General features: G+C 41.8%; 1 protein-coding gene across 1 annotated transcript; it reads left to right on the plus strand.

Moving 5' to 3' along the window:
- The first annotated feature begins 314 nt into the window (after positions 1-314).
- LOC145076136 (purple acid phosphatase 2-like) lies at positions 315-2,601 on the plus strand. The gene is made up of 8 exons (XM_079022121.1): positions 315-497; positions 594-794; positions 878-989; positions 1,076-1,305; positions 1,427-1,565; positions 1,673-1,893; positions 2,194-2,315; positions 2,406-2,601. The coding sequence occupies exons 1-8, from the start codon at positions 315-317 to the stop codon at positions 2,599-2,601; spliced, it is 1,404 nt and encodes a 467-aa protein (XP_078878247.1).
- The last annotated feature ends 15,687 nt before the right edge of the window (positions 2,602-18,288 follow it).

The following is an 18,288-nucleotide window of genomic DNA, read 5'->3' on the forward strand; positions in this document are numbered from 1 at the left end:
TATATATATATATATATATATATATATATATATATATATATATATTTTGATCACACAAGTTGTATTTTTCTAGATTATTAGTCCACACTCTAAACAAAGCATTTCATCCTTGTTGTTTGATCCAGTACATTGTTTCATTCGAATAATAACATATATACTGATGTGGGGATAAATTATAGTCTTCAAGGATGTTGTTCCCCATCTTGTTTTTTCTGGGGGAAAAATTTGTAGATTAGCATCTCAAATAGTTAGATGATAATAAAACATATATAAGCAACCGTTTGTTTGTATGTTTTGACTAAAGAACGTTAGCGATGAAGTTTTATCGGCATTTCTCCCTTGCATTTCTTTGGTTTTTGATAGGTGGCAGTGAGACATTTTTGTTATCTAAAGGAGGGATTACTAGCACATTTATTAGAAATGAAGAAAAGAGCCTGGATATGCCTCTTGAGAGTGATGTTTTCCGAATTCCTTCTGGCTATAATGCTCCTCAACAGGTATTATCATGTCATCCTAGGAACTAGCTAGACTTTATTGGTTTTGATATATAGTATACAAGTGATTACGTGCTTTCCAATCTCAATATTAATTAGGTCCATATAACACAAGGAGATCATGTTGGCAAAGCGGTGATAGTATCATGGGTAACTGAAGATGAACCTGGTTCGAGCACTGTGCTTTATTGGCGTCATAACAGCAGCAATAAACAAACAGCCAACGGAAAAGTTTCTACTTACAAGTATTACAACTACACTTCTGGTTACATCCATCATTGCAACATCCATAATCTGGAGGTTAGTTTTCTATCCACTTATACTACCTTGAGCTCGATGAATATATAAATTTCTTAGTTTGAAATACTACTCTTTCCTTTCAGTTTAATACCAAATACTACTACAAGGTCGGGATTGGAAACACTACAAGGACTTTTTGGTTTATGATTCCTCCAAAAGTCGGCCCCAACGTCCCTTACACCTTCGGGATCATAGGTGAGCTATTCTTTTAAACGAATGATTTAGCACCTTTAAGAAATAACGGTTCTTCTTGATAAAGTGCAAAATGTATGTGCATGCAGGCGACCTTGGCCAAACATTCGATTCAAATCGTACGCTTAGCAATTATGAAATGAACCCAGTGAAAGGTGAAACTGTACTTTTTTTGGGGGATCTTTCATATGCAGATGAGTACCCGTTTCATGATAATGCAAGGTGGGATACGTGGGGAAGGTTTGTGGAAAGGAGTGTCGCTTATCAACCATGGATTTGGACTAGTGGAAACCATGAGCTTGATTATGAACCTAAAATCGTAAGAGAAACATATGCTTTACCTTTTTCCTCAAATTTAGTTGTTCATGTATTTATATGCTGTAATTTAATTTCCACTTGTTCATACTGATGTACATACGCAAATGATATATTTTATGCAGGGCGAAACAAAGCTATTTAAGCCCTTTCTAAATCGATACCATGTCCCATTCAAAGCATCAAAGAGCACACAGCCGCTTTGGTATTCTATCAAACGAGCTTCAGCATATATAATTATCTTGTCATCTTACTCGGCATATGGTAACGACTTAATAAAATTTCTTCATTACTTACTCGTGCCATTTCAGGCACAGCTATGTATGTTAATTAATCGGTGTTCAGTGACAAACTTGAATGTGTATATATAGGGAAATCTACTCCTCAATACAAATGGCTCCGGAAAGAGTTAAGGAAGGTAAACAGAAGTGAAACACCATGGTTGATTGTTCTCATGCATTCTCCATGGTACAATAGCAACAATGCCCATTTTATGGAAGGGGAGACTATGAGAGTTGTGTTTGAACCATTTTTTGTGCAGTCCAAAGTTGATATTGTGTTTGCCGGACATGTTCACGCTTATGAACGCTCGGTAAGCTACAATTTTTATTTTTGTTTTTTATCTACGTATAAGCTCACACCCATTTATATATAAAAGTGACGTATATTTCGTTTCTAGTTTTCCAATAAAGATAGAAACGAACGAAAAAACGCGTTTGCTAAATTTCTTTAAAAAATTCCAACGGAAAATGATCGCTTTTTGTGTTTCCTAGACAAATTCACACTAATTCCATTGTACACTTCACAAGACTGCGGGCTACGACCATATCTGGTGCTTATATATGGGTATTAAGGATGGATTTATATATTCATGCCTGCTTTTATTGTACAGGAACGTGTGTCTAATATTGCGTACAACATTGTAAATGGGAGGTGCACTCCTGTAAAAGACCAATCTGCCCCGGTATACATAACCATTGGTGACGGAGGAAACATTCAAGGATTGGCAAGCAAGTAAGAGGGCTTGTTAGTATATAGTTGTTTTTATTCAAAAAAAGGTACTGAAAACTGAAAAGTTATACATTTCTCTTTTTGTATGTCCAGCTTTACAGAGCCACAACCAGCATATTCAGCATTCCGAGAAGCCAGTTTTGGGCATGCTACATTGGAGATTATGAACCAGACACATGCTTTCTACGCTTGGCACCGCAATGGAGATGAATATTCTGTTCAGGCAGATTCTTTGTGGCTTTATAATAGATACTCGTACCCCATGGATGACTCAACAGCTAAAAGTTAAACAAAAGCCATGCATTTTTCTTCATTAATCATTTAATTGTTTGTTATGTAGACCAAATGAAGCAATAAAAAGTGTTTATGTTGGAGTAGTCTGATTTGCAGATGGCGAGAGAAACTACGAATCACAGCAATTGAGCAAGAATACTTATATTGTTTTCTCAAATGACTACATTAGTAGGGCTAAATGCTATAGAATTATGGCCATTAAGGTAAAAAGAATCTATGCCTGATGGCCAACGGGTAGCGACCAAGTTTATCTGTTGCAAAAAGAGGCTTTGTAAATATATAAGCGATGTTAATTTAGCACCGAAAATATAAATTAGACACTTTGATTAAACTTAGAAACACATCAATCTAGTCACTATACGCTGCGTCATTTTGTTTTTGTTAAATAGTTACGGATTATAAGTATGTCACCAAATTTTGTAGTAAAACTCCGTATAAACTCTAGGCATACCAAACATAAGCCAATTTGGTGTGAAACAACATCAAAACACGTAATGGGCCAACATGGACCCTAATAGCATCTAGTTCTTTTTAAAAAAAAACGACATCAAAACGTGCCGTGTGCCACTTTTGTTGGTATTTTAGTCTGTACATTATTGATAGTTTTAGGTCAAATAACTAGTATTTATACTCCTTGAATTTGTGTAACATAGTAGTATTGTACTGAATCCTTTTACAACATAAATAATAAAATCTCTCTTGTGTTCGATGTAGACATAGCCGATCATCATGATCGTGTGAACCACATAAATTGATTGTGTCTTTTTTTTTTTTATTTTTTTTTATTTTTTTTTATTATTATTATTTTATTATTTTTTACATTTATTACTCTGTTGAAAAAATCACTTATCATTTGTTGAAGTGCTTAATCTCTAACAAATGGTATGAGAGCTATTGCTGAAGAAGGAAAGGTTATGATAAAAGAATTTCAAGGTCACGATTTTCGGTTATGGAGAATACATATCGAATATTACCTCTAAAAGAAGAAGTTACGTGAACCCTTGGACGAAGAGAAACCTGAAGCGGTAAGGCAAGAGGACTGTAATTTACTGGATCGCCAAATCTTGGCATGGTAAGATTATCTTTAACAAAGATCATAAATTAAAATATTGTAAATGAGAGGACTATATGCGAACTAATTAGAGTGTTATCTGATATGTATGAAAAATACTTAGTTGCAACTAAGGTGTTCTTGACATGCTAATTGGTGTGTTAAAAACTCAATAGAATCATGGATAATGGATTCTAGTGCATCGGTTCACTCCAGCAGTGGCGGACGCAGACTGTTTTAGTAGGGGTGTCCCTCGTTCTTCAAGCGAGTGCACCTAGTAGAAAAAACAAAACAAAAAAAAAATTTACACTGGGTGCCGGAAATTGAGCAGTGGCCCGGGATCCCAAATGCCCCACTAAGGTCTGCCACAATACTCCAGTCAATCCAGAAGTGTAATGTAAATTGTAGGCATTACAACGGGAAGGTTCGATTGACAGATAAAAAATCCGGATATCACGAGTGTTGGGGATGTTGTCCTTAAGATGAGTTTAGTTATGAATTGGCTTTGAACAACATCAAGTACATTCAAGATCTAAAGAAAATGTAGATACTAGTGGTGCAACTTGATGATGAGGGTCACCATGTTACATTCGATGATCATCACTAGAAGGTAACTAAGGGAACTTGATTGTCGCAAAGGGACAAAAACATGGTACACTTTACATGTTGGAAGTTTATGATGATGAAGCAAACACAATAGAAGAATAACATGATCCAATATATGGCACATATGCCTTGGGCATATGAGTAAGAATGAATTGAAGATGCTAACCTCTAACGGAAGATTCCATATTTGAAGAGCATGGGAGTTCCATGAGCCACGTGTTCTTAGTAAACATAAGAATGTAACTTTTGAATTGATAGGTCAACTACCTAAGGCCAAAAAGTTAGATGTATAGGGTCCCACTTTAGTTAATTAAGTGATGGCTCTAGGTAGGTTTCTTATTTTCACTGATGACTTCATTAGGAAAGTTAGAGTTTATTTCTTGAAGAAAAAATCTGAACTATTTAGCACTTTCAAGAAATGAAAAGATTCCATGGAGAATGAAACATTTATGAAGGTTAAGTGTTTAAAGTTAGACAATACGTGTGAGTACATCAATGGAGAATTCGTTAATTTCTATGCTGAACACACAATTAGGATATTGAAAACAGTCCCTAAAAATGCCTCATCAAAATGGTATGGTTGAGAGGATGAACCAAAAATAAGCAGCGGGACCTCTGATTAACATAAACATAGTGGGAGTCTAGAAGATGAAGTTATAGATGAATACATGATTAAATCTCATGTTGTTTGTAGATCCAATAGAGAAAGAAGAACTACAATTAGATATTCTCCTTTAGTTAACTATTTGTTGTTGATAGAGAATGGTGAACCTAAACTTTATCCATAAACAGTGAGGATGAACTGATGGTTTTTATATGTTACAAAATTTTAATTTTGGTGGAAAAACATAAACCCTAAGTTCATATGCACCCTATAGATCTGTGACAACCCGATATTTCGAGTCAATGTAATGTAAAACCAATCAAATTTAGGTCAAAATGTAACCTTCCTAAAATCTTATTCGGATTAAATAAAGTAGTAGGAATCATATCAAGGTTTGCGTACATAAAAAGAACGTCCAAATCTGACCTCGGATGAGCAAGTTATGAATTTTTGAAGAAATTCCTTAATCACGTCATTTTAATAAATAAATAATAAAAATAATTTCGGAATTTGCCAACGGAATCTAAACGAAAGTTGTAGATCATGGTCTCACCTTCGCGTGGATATAAAGAACGTCAAAAACGGAGTTCGTATGAGGGAGATATGAATTTTTGAAGTTTATTTAAAATAAATATGAATTTAATTATAAATTCCCGGTATTATCCGAAGGGGAGTCATCGGATAGGACCGAAGTACGCCCTGCGTACCTTCGTACGCCCCGCGTACTGAGATCGAGGGTCTCGGATCGTCCACGTCGCACTATCCGAAGAATCTGACCCGTTCGACCCATCCGAAACTCCGACCCGTCCGACCCGCTGTCCCGTCCGACCCGCCGTCCCATCCGACCCGCGTACCCAGCAACCCGTCCCATCCGAACCGAGGCAGTCGAGGCTTCGGTCATGCATGACGTACGCATACCCGCTGCGTACGAGCGTACGCCCCGCGTACGGAGGCGGTTCAGCCTTCCTATAAATAGGATGCGAGGCTTTCCGAAAATGTTGCTCATTTCTCTCCTCTCTCTCACAACCTTGCCTCGTTTTCCGTGCCCGTTATAACCCGAAGCTCTGGTCTTTTTGCTCAAGTCCCGAGGGTCGATTTTACTCCCGAGATTCCCGAGAATCCCGAGAATCCCGAGAAAAATCCGTTTTCCGAGACGAAACTCTGCCCGGTTTTCCATCTCGCTCTCTTCAATCAATCAAGTGAGTTTCATACCCCTTAATCAACCTTTTTAAATATTCTAAATGCTTTTATATGCTTTCAAGGGGGGAATTCAAGTTAAATACTTATAGTTATTGTTTCAATCACATGTGATTGCATTAATCACATGTGATTAATAACTAGGGAAACCAGTGATTTTATCACTATTCAAACTGTCTATCAAACTGTTTTACTTCAAAATGTTTTCCAAACCCATTTACTTTTCGAATTTTCACTGCAACTGTGATTTAAACAAATGTTCCTTATATTTAATCTGTTTTAATCAAATCTACACTTTCAAATTGTTTTATAGATTGACATCAAGTCAATCTTTCTTTAAAAATAATACTTATGTTTCAAATGCCTTATAAATACTTATTTATGCTTTTATATTATAAATTGCATGCCCATATATGTATAGACGTATAAATAATGTTTAAAGGGCTTAGGAAGGCCATCCACCCTATTTCCTTTTCCTCGATTTGGATGTGGTCTGGTGGGATTTTGGGTGACCATCCGAAGGTCGTTTCCATGTTAATTATATATCAAATATACATATATAGACATAAAAGTACTTCCATAATCATACGTACTAGACGCACCGTTAACAAGTTACCATCGGGGTAACACAGAATCATACTATTACAACTGCTAGATCAATAAGTCAGTTCATTCATGAGTCTATACTAGGAAGAGAATATATACAACTATACTATGAGAACATATACAACTATACTAGAACAAGAAACATTTCATCACATATGCAAGAATACGATAACAAATGTGATCCACTGTATCGGAGCATGCCTTAAATGTCATGGCCCGAGTTGTAGCCAGAATTCTCTTGGAGGGAGAGCGTTGAGTTTGCGTATAGATCTATACTGGATTGACTATCCTACACCTTGCTGCTAGCTACAGCCGGACCTGCAGGTCTGCGGGTGCCAAACGTCATTCCGTTATTACGACCGTTCTTTATGTCGTTGTTATCAGTCGATAGTATGGTGCAATTATCACATTATACCTTAATATAAATCTGGTTTAAGGTAGTAGTAATTAGTACAACAGTAGTTCTTATATTACAAAGCTACAGTACTACAAAGATTTACCCATTACATATTTTGGTGATAATCTCACTTAAGCATTAATGTACAAACTATATTTTATCAAATGATAGTTATACTTGGGTAATTACACACTTTTACAACAGACGAGTTTACAAAATAGTTAAGCCTTGGTAAAAGGTTACTTTTATAGAAAATATAGGATTTTCTGAGAGATTCAAACTTTTACAAACTTATACATTGAGACAGGTTCAAACGTTTTTGACAACGAACATTGACACTAAAATACTTATGAACTCACCAGCTTAATGCTGATAAACTCTTTCAAAATAACTTGTATTCTCAGGTCATCAGTAGACAGGTACCGATGCCAGCTTTTGAGATGATGGAGCGTACTCAAGACTCATCATTTTATTATTTTGATTTACGTTATATTTTTGGTGTCTAAAACTGTATAGAACACGCATGTATTAAATTTATATATTTAATGCAATGGATGATGTTGTTTGCCTATTTACATTTACTGTGTTGTGATTACCTTACATGACGTCCTCCGCCCCAGAACGTTTCCGCCGTTCTTGGTTTTGGGGTGTGACAAGATCTATGTTTTCACTATTGAATGAAATAACCAATTGACCATCAAGAAACCTACAAGAACCCTAGTATTTTCAAAAATAGCAAAAAGGTTAAGGAAAACATACATCTTGATTATTATAGTAGATAATCAAAACAAAATCCTTCTTGTACTCACTTGGAAGCTAGCACCAGAAGTCTCGTGCCTCTCATGGCTTACATCCAACCCTAGCAACAAGGAGGCTTAAAGAGAGAGGAGAGGGGTGAAGGAATTTCGGCTATGCCTTGGTAAAAAGGAATGGCCAAAAATTGGATCCTTTAGGGTCTATTTATAGTTAGATTAAGAAACTGTAACAGCCCGGAATTCCAGGTATCGCTATATTTATGATTTTGGGTGTTTTAAGAGGGGAATCGGAGAGTTGGAGCTCAGACTCGCCGAGTAGGATCGCGGATCTGGTCGCGGGTTCGCGACTGGACTCGGCGAGTCCGGATATGGACTCGGCGAGTCCGCGCTGTTTAGCGAAACCCTAACTTTCCAGGTTTGGGACATATATAAAGGGGCCTTATGGCCGTCATTGTTCACCCTAGTCCTTTGAGCGAAACCCTAATTCGAGTGTGAGCATCTGGAGCAAGGTAGAAGACCATTATTGATCTTGGAAGTGTTATTTTGCAAGGAGGAGGAGATTTGGTTAAGGGAACACCAGGAGAAGCCATATTCTGAGAGTTGGGGACACAGAGCAACGTTATTCAGGTAATATTTTCGAGTTGTTCCCTTCTATGTTGATGTGTATGTGGATTTAGGGTTTATTGAACCCTTTTGTGGCTAGATCGAGTGTTTCCTTAGTCCCCCAAGCGATTGGAACCCTATATTGGGACCCTTGGAAGTCCAGAGTGTCCCATGCCTGAGCTTTTCGGGAATCAATGGAGGTTTTGGATTGGAATCCTTATGCCTTAGGTCAAAACGCCAATTATGAGTCATGGGGTGTATTATGAGCACCGAAATAAGGACTTTACGTGATGAACCAGTCTAGGAAGGCCAGACCTATGAATTGCCGGAGCAGATCTGACCTTAGAAAGCAGTTTGAGCGGTTGCATGGCATGGACTCGCCGAGTAGCTTGAAGATTGCCTTAGAATGGTCCTGTCCGGGTTATGGGTTGGATCGGTGAGTCAGGGCGAGTTAGAGAGAGTTAACAGGTGGTCTGAGTCGAACTGGGACTCGCCGAGTTGTTCTTCAGACTCGGCGAGTTGAGTCGGGGTGGCCCCGCGATTCTTCCAGGAGGAACTCGTCGAGTCAGGGGGGATACTCGACGTGTAGAAAGGGAATCTTAGAGAGTTGGTGAGAACGTCTAGACTCGCCGAGTCGCCCTAGCGCTCGCCGAGTCCGGTCAAAGTTGACCGTTGACCGTTGACCAGAGTGGACCTGTGTTGACTTCTTAGGGATAGTCAACATTAGAGATATAAAGTGTTAACTAGGGACATATGATGTTATAGGAGGATTAGAGCTCGGAGAATCGGGCACGAGGGATTTCCAGGATTGTGAGATATCGAGACACGCGAGGTGAGTCTTCTCACTATACTTTACCTTGAGTAGGTAACCAGAGTTATGCGATAGAGTATTTGTATGCTATGTATGTTATGTGTTGCACTGCATTCTTCTATGTGATTTATGCTATGCTTGTTTACAGAGTTAGAACCTGAGGGTTCACAGAGTATGGGTGCACGGACCCACAGAGTTGTAGCCTCGAGTGGCTAATATGTTTTATGTGGTATTTTGGGGAACTCACTAAGCTTTGTGCTTACAGTGTTGGTGTTATTTGTTTCAGGTACTAGTGAGGATCGCGGGAAGGCGCCGGCCTGATCAGTGCACACACGCGGGACTTTTATATTATGTGATCTTGGGGTTTTTATATGTTATGAAATGAGTTACAAACAATGATGTTTTTATGAATACTAAATGAAGTTTGTCTTTATAAAGCGAAAAATTATTTTTAAATTCTTGGTGTTACAATTTGGTATCAGAGCCTTGGTTTGAGGGATTCGAGTACACCTTCGGGCGTATTTGAACTCAAACTGAGGATTTGAGATGTAATTTTCAAAAGATTAAAAGATTTTTGAAAAGACGCAGAGCAAGAGATGTGTGTACGATCAGCCCGCGCCCGAACGGTGATTTCCCAAAATACCCTTACATTATGTGATGTTAATATTGATATGATGTATCTGCATGTTAGAGTAGGCTAGGCATTGCTATTAAAACTAGATTGGCCTGATTTGTGATGCCTTAGCCTAGGGAGAGGTGAGCTGCTATGAGATGCTTGAGAGTGAGTAGGTAGCAGCGAGGGACTTATGAGAGATCTATTAGAGAGTGGTCTACACATGATAGAGTACTTGAGACCTGGAATCCGAAGAGGAGGACTTGGAGTGTATTCTGGTGCGGTGCGAACAATAGTATTGGGCACGTACTACTGGAAGCACCGGAGCGGGGTGCAGCCCAAGTAAGAATCTTTGGAATGCCAAGAATCAAGGAGGAAAGAGTTGACGAGTGTGAGTGTGTTCGTGGGGATTCTAAATTTATTGTATGTCGTATTTCAGCGGTAGATCATGGTGAGGACACGTTTCACGTCCGAGAGCAGTGGTACCAGTGAGGAGGATATCCGCCAGATCATCCAGGAGGAGGTAGCTGCAGCCATCAGGGCAGAGATTCCGGAGATGTTTGGGTCCATAAAGACCACGCTGATTGAGACGTTCGACGAGCGTTATGCCGCTCTTACTGAGGCTGCTGCTGCAGCGGCTACCGCAGCGGTGACTGCTGCAAGGCCGCAGGGTGGGGATGCGTTACTATTCCGGGAATTCAGCAACACAAAACCACCAGAGTTTGATGGGGCCCAGGATCCGGTGGCAACGATGAGTTGGATATCTGATATTGAGGGGTGCTTCTTCACTTGCTCGTCTCCTGAGCATTTGAAGGTCCGGTTCGCGCTGAACCAGCTTCGCTTGGGAGCGAAGGACTGATGGAAGTTTGCGACGACGAATTATACGCCTGCTGAGCTTTCTGCGGTGACCTGGGAGAGGTTCACCACCATGTTTCGAGATGAGTACGTTCCCCAGGTGGAGAGGGAGCGTTTAGCACAGGAGTTTATGACCCTCAAGCAGGGTACTGAGTCTGTTACAGCAATCACGAGGATGTTCCACGAGAGGGCGATGTTCTGCCCTGAGCACGTGTCCACTGAGCAGGCACGTATGAGCCGCTACTTGAGCATCTTGAGGCGGGATATTAGGGAGTTCGCTGCGAACTCCTCGTACCGGACATTTGCCGAGCTTCAGGCAAATGCCCGGAAGAGGGAGATCGAGCTTGAGACTCAGGCCAGGGAGGAGGCGGAGTCTCAGGGGAGGGGTCGGCGACCGGCACAGTCGCAGCCGGCCGCCAAGTGAGCCAAGCCTGCTGATCCCAGACCAGGGAGCCAGAAGGGCCGCACCTGCGGAAAGTGTGGTAAGAGTCATGACGGAGTTTGCCGAGCGGGGTCTTGCTACAAATGTGGCAAGGAGGGGCACATGGCCAAGGACTGCCCCAAGGGGTTTGCAGTGTGCTTTCACTGCAACCAGACCGGACACCGGAAGGCTGAGTGTCCGCAGCTGCGCGGAGCACCTCAGGGATCTGCCCCTGCCGCCATCAGAGCTACAGAGAGTCGGCCTATGAAGACCGAGGCACCGAGAGCTCGAGGGAGAGCCTTCCAACTGACTGTGGAGGAAGTCCGCGCTGCGCCCGATGTGGTGGCTGGTACGTTTCCTTTCGTGTATTTATATTGATATTGAAATATTATGCTTATATTAGGTTATGCGTAGGTACCTTCCTTGTGAATTCTGTGCCTGCTTTAGTGTTATTTGACTCGGGTGCGAGTCGGTCTTTTGTATCTTTGGCCTTTAGTCAACATATCAGTGTTAGTCGTGAGGCATTGAGTCGGCCTCTGAGAGTTTCCATAGCTGATGATAGAGTGATTTGTGCCACGGGGGTTTTCCGGGGATGTGTGTTAGAGATTTTCGGGGTTGAGTTTCCGATTGACCTGATTCCTATCGCGATGGGTGATGTCTGTGTCATTATGGGCATGGACTGGTTGAGCCAATTCGGCGCAGTCATCGACTGCGAGCGTCAGCTGGTGACTATACGAGACCATAGTGGGGGAGTTCTTTCGGTGTACGGCGAGGGTACACGTTCGGGATCGGCCTTTTGTTCGGCCGCTAGGGCGAGGCAGTGTCTACAGCAGGGCTGTAAGGGTTTTGTGGCGTATGTGATGGATACACGAGCGACTTCCGAGAGACCGAGTTCAAATGAGGAGGTACCGGTGGTGCGTGAGTTTCTAGATGTCTTTCCCGAGGAGCTGACGGGAGTACCTCCTGTGAGGCAAGTGGAGTTTGGTATTGATTTGATTCCGGGGGCCGCGCCTATCGCTAAGGTGCCTTATTGTCTTGCACCTCCAGAGATGCAAGAGTTATCCTCGCAGCTTCAGGAGTTACTGGGGAAGGGATTCATTCGGCCGAGCAGCTCGCCGTGGGGAGCACCTATTCTGTTCGTCAAGAAGAAAGATGGTTCACACCGGATGTGCATTGATTACCGGGAGTTGAACAAGTTGACGGTCAAGAACCGTTACCCATTACCGAGGATCGACGATTTATTTGATCAGCTACAGGGAGCATCTTGGTTTTCCAAGATCGACTTGAGGTCGGGATATCATCAGGTGAGAGTGCGGGATGAGGACGTCCAGAAGACAGCATTTAGGACGTGATATGGGCATTATGAGTTTGTGGTGATGCTTTTTGGGCTCACCAACGCCCCGGCTGTGTTCATGGATCTCATGAACAGGGTATGTAGGCCGATGTTGGATCGGTCAATGATTGTATTTATCGATGATATTTTGGTGTATTCGAGATCTAGAGAGCAGCATGAGGAGCATTTGAGGGAGGTCCTTGGGGTTTTGAGATCGGAGAAGCTTTATGCAAAGTTCTCCAAGTGTGACTTCTAGTTGCGGGAGGTCCAATTCCTAGGACATCTTGTTAATCAGGAAGGGATATTGGTCGATCCGGCCAAGGTTGAGGCGGTGATGAGTTGGGAGGTGCCGAAGTCACCCTCTGAGATCAGGAGTTTCCTTGGGTTGGCAGGGTATTATCGGAGATTTATTAAGGACTTCTCCAGAATTGCAGTGCCACTCACTAGATTGACCCGAAAGGGGGTTGCATTCTCATGGGGACCCGAGCAACAGACCTCTTTTGAGACACTTCGCCAGAGATTGTGTGAAGCCCCAGTGTTAGCTCTCCCGGAAGGGATGGAGGATTTTGTAGTTTATTGTGATGCATCTATTTCGGGGTTGGGTGCAGTTCTGATGAAAAGAGGGCATGTAATAGCATATGCATCGAGGCAGCTGAAGCCTCACGAGGCGAGATATCCCACACATGATCTAGAGCTGGGGGCGGTAGTGTTCGCCCTCAAGATTTGGCGTCATTACTTGTATGGGGTTCGTTGCACGATATACACGGACCATAAGAGTTTGAAGTACTTGATGGACCAGCCCAACCTAAACATGCGTCAGAGGAGGTGGTTGGATGTGGTCAAGGATTATGATTGCGAGATCCTGTACCACCCGGGCAAAGCTAATGTGGTAGCAGATGCGTTGAGCCGTAAGGGGGAGAGCACTCCACTACGAAATGTATGTTTGAGGTTGACCGTGATAGCTCCAGTACTGGATGCCATTCGTGGGGCACAGTCTGAGGCTATGCAACCGGAGATGCAGAAGAGGGAACGGGTCGTTGGTTTGGTTTCAGAGTTCGTTACGGATGTTCGAGGGTTGATGACCTTCCAGGGTCGGATTTGGGTACCGTTCGTGGGCGGTACGCGTACTACTTTGATGGAGGAGGCACATCGATCGAAATTCTCGATCCATCCCGGGGCTACAAAGATGTATTTGGATTTGAGGAGAGAATATTGGTGGCCCTGCATGAAGAGGGACGTCGCGTGGTTTGTCGAGAGGTGCTTGACCTGCCGTAGGGTTAAGGCCGAGCACCAGAGACCGCATGGAAAGTTGCAGCCATTGGAGGTTCCCGAGTGGAAGTGGGAACAGATCACTATGGATTTCATCACCAAATTGCCGAGGACTGCCAGAGGAGTTGATGCAATTTGGGTGATTGTAGACAGATTGACGAAGAGCGCTCACTTCCTTGCCATTAATGAGAGTTCTTCAGCAGAGAAATTGGCGGAGGTGTATGTGAGAGAAGTAGTATCTCGGCATGGGGTGCCGATCTCGATTGTTTCATATCGTGATGTGCGTTTCACTTCCAGATTCTGGAAGAAATTTCATGAGGAGTTGGGTACTAGATTGCATTTTAGTACCGCATATCATCCCCAGACAGACGGTCAGAGTGAGCGGACGATTCAGACGCTCGAGGACATGATTCGGGCGTGTGTGTTGGATTTTGGGGGTAGCTGGGATGCGTATTTGCCCTTGGCAGAGTTTTCCTACAACAACAGCCATGATTCGAGCATCGGTATGCCGCCCTTTGAGCTGTTGTATGGTAGGAGGTGTCGGACCCCCATTTGTTGGGGAGAGGTGGGACAGAGAGTGATGGGCAGTACAGAGATCGTGCTTCAGACTACAGAGCAGATTCAGCAGGTCAGACAGAGGTTACTAACCGCCCAGAGCCGACAGAAAAGTTATGCAGACAGACGCCGGTCCGAGCTTGAGTTTCAGGTCGGCGACTTCGTACTCCTGAAGGTCTCTCCTTGGAAAGGAGTGATTCGATTCAGGAAGAGGGGCAAGTTGGGGCCCCGGTATATTAGGCCTTTTCGTGTGATTGCGAGGGTAGGCCGGGTGGCCTACCGTTTGGAGTTGCCAACGGAATTGAGACAGATCCACGACACTTTTCATGTGTCGCAATTGAGAAAGTGTATAGCCGATGAGTCGGCAGTGGTTCCATTAGAGGACATTCAGGTGGATGCGAGCCTAAATTATGCCGAGAGACCAGTGGCCATCAGAGATCGGAAGATCAAGGTTCTGAGGAATAAGGAGATACCTCTGGTGTTAGTTCAGTGGCAGCACCGGAAGGGATCGGAAATGACCTGGGAGCCGGAGCGTGAGATGCGGGAGCAGCATCCAGAGCTATTTTCAGAGTGAGACTTCGAGGGCGAAGTCTAGTCCTAGTGGGGGAGAGTTGTAACAGCTCGGAATTCCAGGTATCGTTATATTTATGATTTTGGGTGTTTTAAGAGGGGACTCGGCAAGTTGGAGCTCAGACTCGCCGAGTAGGATCGCGGATCTGGTCGCGGGTTCGCGACTGGACTCGGCGAGTCCGCGCTGTTTAGCGAAACCCTAACTTTCCAGGTTTGGGACATATATAAAGGGGCCTTATGGCCGTCATTGTTCACCCTAGTCCTTTGAGCGAAACCCTAATTCGAGTGTGAGCATCTGGAGCAAGGTAGAAGACCATTATTGATCTTGGAAGTGTTATTTTGCAAGGAGGAGGAGATTTGGTTAAGGGAACACCAGGAGAAGCCATATTCTGAGAGTTGGGGACACAGAGCAACGTTATTCAGGTAATATTTTCGAGTTGTTCCCTTCTATGTTGATGTGTATGTGGATTTAGGGTTTATTGAACCCTTTTGTGGCTAGATCGAGTGTTTCCTTAGTCCCCCAAGCGATTGGAACCCTATATTGGGACCCTTAGAAGTCCAGAGTGTCCCATGCCTGAGCTTTTCGGGAATCAATGGAGGTTTTGGATTGGAATCCTTATGCCTTAGGTCAAAACGCCAATTATGAGTCATGGGGTGTATTATGAGCACCGAAATAAGGACTTTACGTGATGAGCCAGTCTAGGAAGGCCAGACCTATGAATTGCCGGAGCAGATCTGACCTTAGAAAGCAGTTTGAGCGGTTGCATGGCATGGACTCGCCGAGTCCGATGAACAGACTCGGCGAGTAGCTTGAAGATTGCCTTAGAATGGTCCTGTCCGGGTTATGGGTTGGATCGGTGAGTCAGGGCGAGTTAGAGAGGGTTAACAGGTGGTCTGAGTCGAACTGGGACTCGCCGAGTTGTTATTCAGACTCGGCGAGTTGAGTCGGGGTGGCCCCGCGATTCTTCCAGGAGGAACTCGTCGAGTCAGGGGGGATACTCGACGTGTAGAAAGGGAATCTTAGAGAGTTGGTGAGAACATCTAGACTCGCCGAGTCGCCCTAGCGCTCGCCAAGTCCGGTCAAAGTTGACCGTTGACCATTGACCGTTGACCAGAGTGGACCTGTGTTGACTTCTTAGGATAGTCAACATTAGAGATATAAAGTGTTAACTAGGGACATATGATGTTATAGGAGGATTAGAGCTCGGAGAATCGGGCACGAGGGATTTCCAGGATTGTGAGATATCGAGACACGCGGGGTGAGTCTTCTCACTATACTTTACCTTGAGTAGGTAACCAGAGTTATGCGATAGAGTATTTGTATGCTATGTATGTTATGTGTTGCACTACATTCTTCTATGTGATTTATGCTATGCTTGTTTACAGAGTTAGAACCTTAGGGTTCACAGAGTATGGGTGCACGGACCCACAGAGTTGTAGCCTCGAGTGGCTAATATGTTTTATGTGGTATTTTGGGGAACTCACTAAGCTTTGTGCTTACAATGTTGGTGTTATTTGTTTCAGGTACTAGTGAGGATCGCGGGAAGGCGCCGACCTGATCAGTGCACACACGCGGGACTTTTATATTATGTGATCTTGGGGTTTTTATATGTTATGAAATGAGTTACAAACAATGATGTTTTTATGAATACTAAATGAAGTTTGTCTTTATAAAATGCGAAAAATTATTTTTAAATTCTTGGTGTTACAGAAACCCTAGATAAACCTAATTTAAATATTAATATCTCAAATAAAGTAATTATCTACTCCTTAATTATCTATAAGGGATATTCTATGAACCCTAGATAATCCTCCAAGAAACCGTCCACCTCCTTAGGAGGAAGGTTCTGGAACCTGTTGTTCAACTATTAAACAATTGCAATTAGACCCATGCACTTTTAATTAATCCAATTAATACAAAAATTAATTCTAATTAATTTATGATTAATTATTGATTAAATAATACTTTTTCTAAATAATATATTATTTTCATATCATATTAATAAATTCATTTATTGCTATTTATTAATGCTATAATAAATCAATGAATCGTTCTCTCTCTCTCTCTCTCTCTCTTTCTAAAAGTCATCCTATTCGATTACTAGGTTTGAGGACAACCCAAAAGGACCCTGCTAATAATTCAAGTATATACTAATTCAATTATTGAATTAGACACCTAATCCAATAGTCCCCCACTTGGATAAGTTTATAACTGCAACTACCAGTATAACTTTTAAATTAAACAGTAAAGAGTGCTTCCATAAAGACTGCTAAACTCTGAGCTAAACAGACATTGGTCCTAAGATAAGTGATCATATATTCATCTGCTTTACTAGATATCATACAGACATGACACATGGATTAGAATCGATCTCATTGTCCGAATTGTGTTTCCTGATTTGTGATGCAACATAAGACTTCAAATTGAAGACATCAATTGAGATTTGGATGGGCCCAATACTATAAGTCAACACCAAATCACCGAGGGGCCCAAAGATATCGCTTTTCCTATTAGGGAAAAAGGAACGAATAAACTTTGACTCATATCCTTGTATCATTCACTCACCAAATCATACATGACACTATCTTTTATAACATCATGTTACTGATGTGTTTTCACAACACCAATGCATAACCGAATTGTAAATTACAACTTATATATATATATATATATATATATATATATATATCTCTGTTTTAAGAATACAAGATATTATAATCTCATAATTACTCGTGTTTTAATCCATGAAGTAATACTTTGAGCGTGGGTTTATCCAATACTTAAATCTCCATTTCTAAGTACTAATGAATGTTGTAGAAATACAATTGCTATGTCTGACCTTATTAGACAATCTACAAACAAATTCATGACAATTTCTATGTCCGATCTAATTCATTAGTTATTTCTTAAAGTATATGTGACTATGAAATTAGAATAATTAAATTATTCAGGAAGTAAAACATGCAAAATGACCCATAGTAATAAACAATTGACAAAGGTAGTAAACAAACTCTAAAATAATCTCTATTATTTAATCACCAAAAGTCAATTACATTTATTTTGTTACAAGTTTCAAACTACTCATCTAACTACTAAAACTAATATCATCTCTCAAACCAATACTCCTAGCATGCTGATTATATTTAACCCTACTCTGAGCCTTTGTTAAAGGATCTATAGGATTCTCTTCTGATGATATCTTCTTCACAATAAGGTGACCTTCTTCTACTCTATGTCAGATGTAATGGTACTTTGCTGTCTGTATGTCTTGACTTGCCATGGTCTCTCGGTTCTTTAGTCAAACCAATTGCACCTTCATTATCGCAGAAAAGTTCCATTGGATCTTGAATAGTTGGAACCACTCCCATATTTCCGATAGAGTTCATCAGCTAGGCTGCTTCCTTTGATGCTTCACTTGCTTCTATTTACTTTGAT

The sequence above is a fragment of the Lactuca serriola genome, chromosome 9, assembly GCF_051521515.1.
Source record: "Lactuca serriola cultivar US96UC23 chromosome 9, Lser_US96UC23_V15, whole genome shotgun sequence".
In the NCBI taxonomy this organism is placed as follows: Eukaryota; Viridiplantae; Streptophyta; class Magnoliopsida; order Asterales; family Asteraceae; genus Lactuca; species Lactuca serriola.

Coding starts and splice junctions, on each gene's coding strand:
- LOC145076136 (XM_079022121.1), top strand. CDS start 315: ATGAAGTTTTATCGGCATTTCTCCCTTGCATTTCTTTGGTTTTTGATA. Junction 1,566..1,672: donor GTCATCTTACTCGGCATATG/GTAACGACTTAA, acceptor GTGTATATATAG/GGAAATCTACTCCTCAATAC. Junction 2,316..2,405: donor ATTCAAGGATTGGCAAGCAA/GTAAGAGGGCTT, acceptor TTGTATGTCCAG/CTTTACAGAGCCACAACCAG.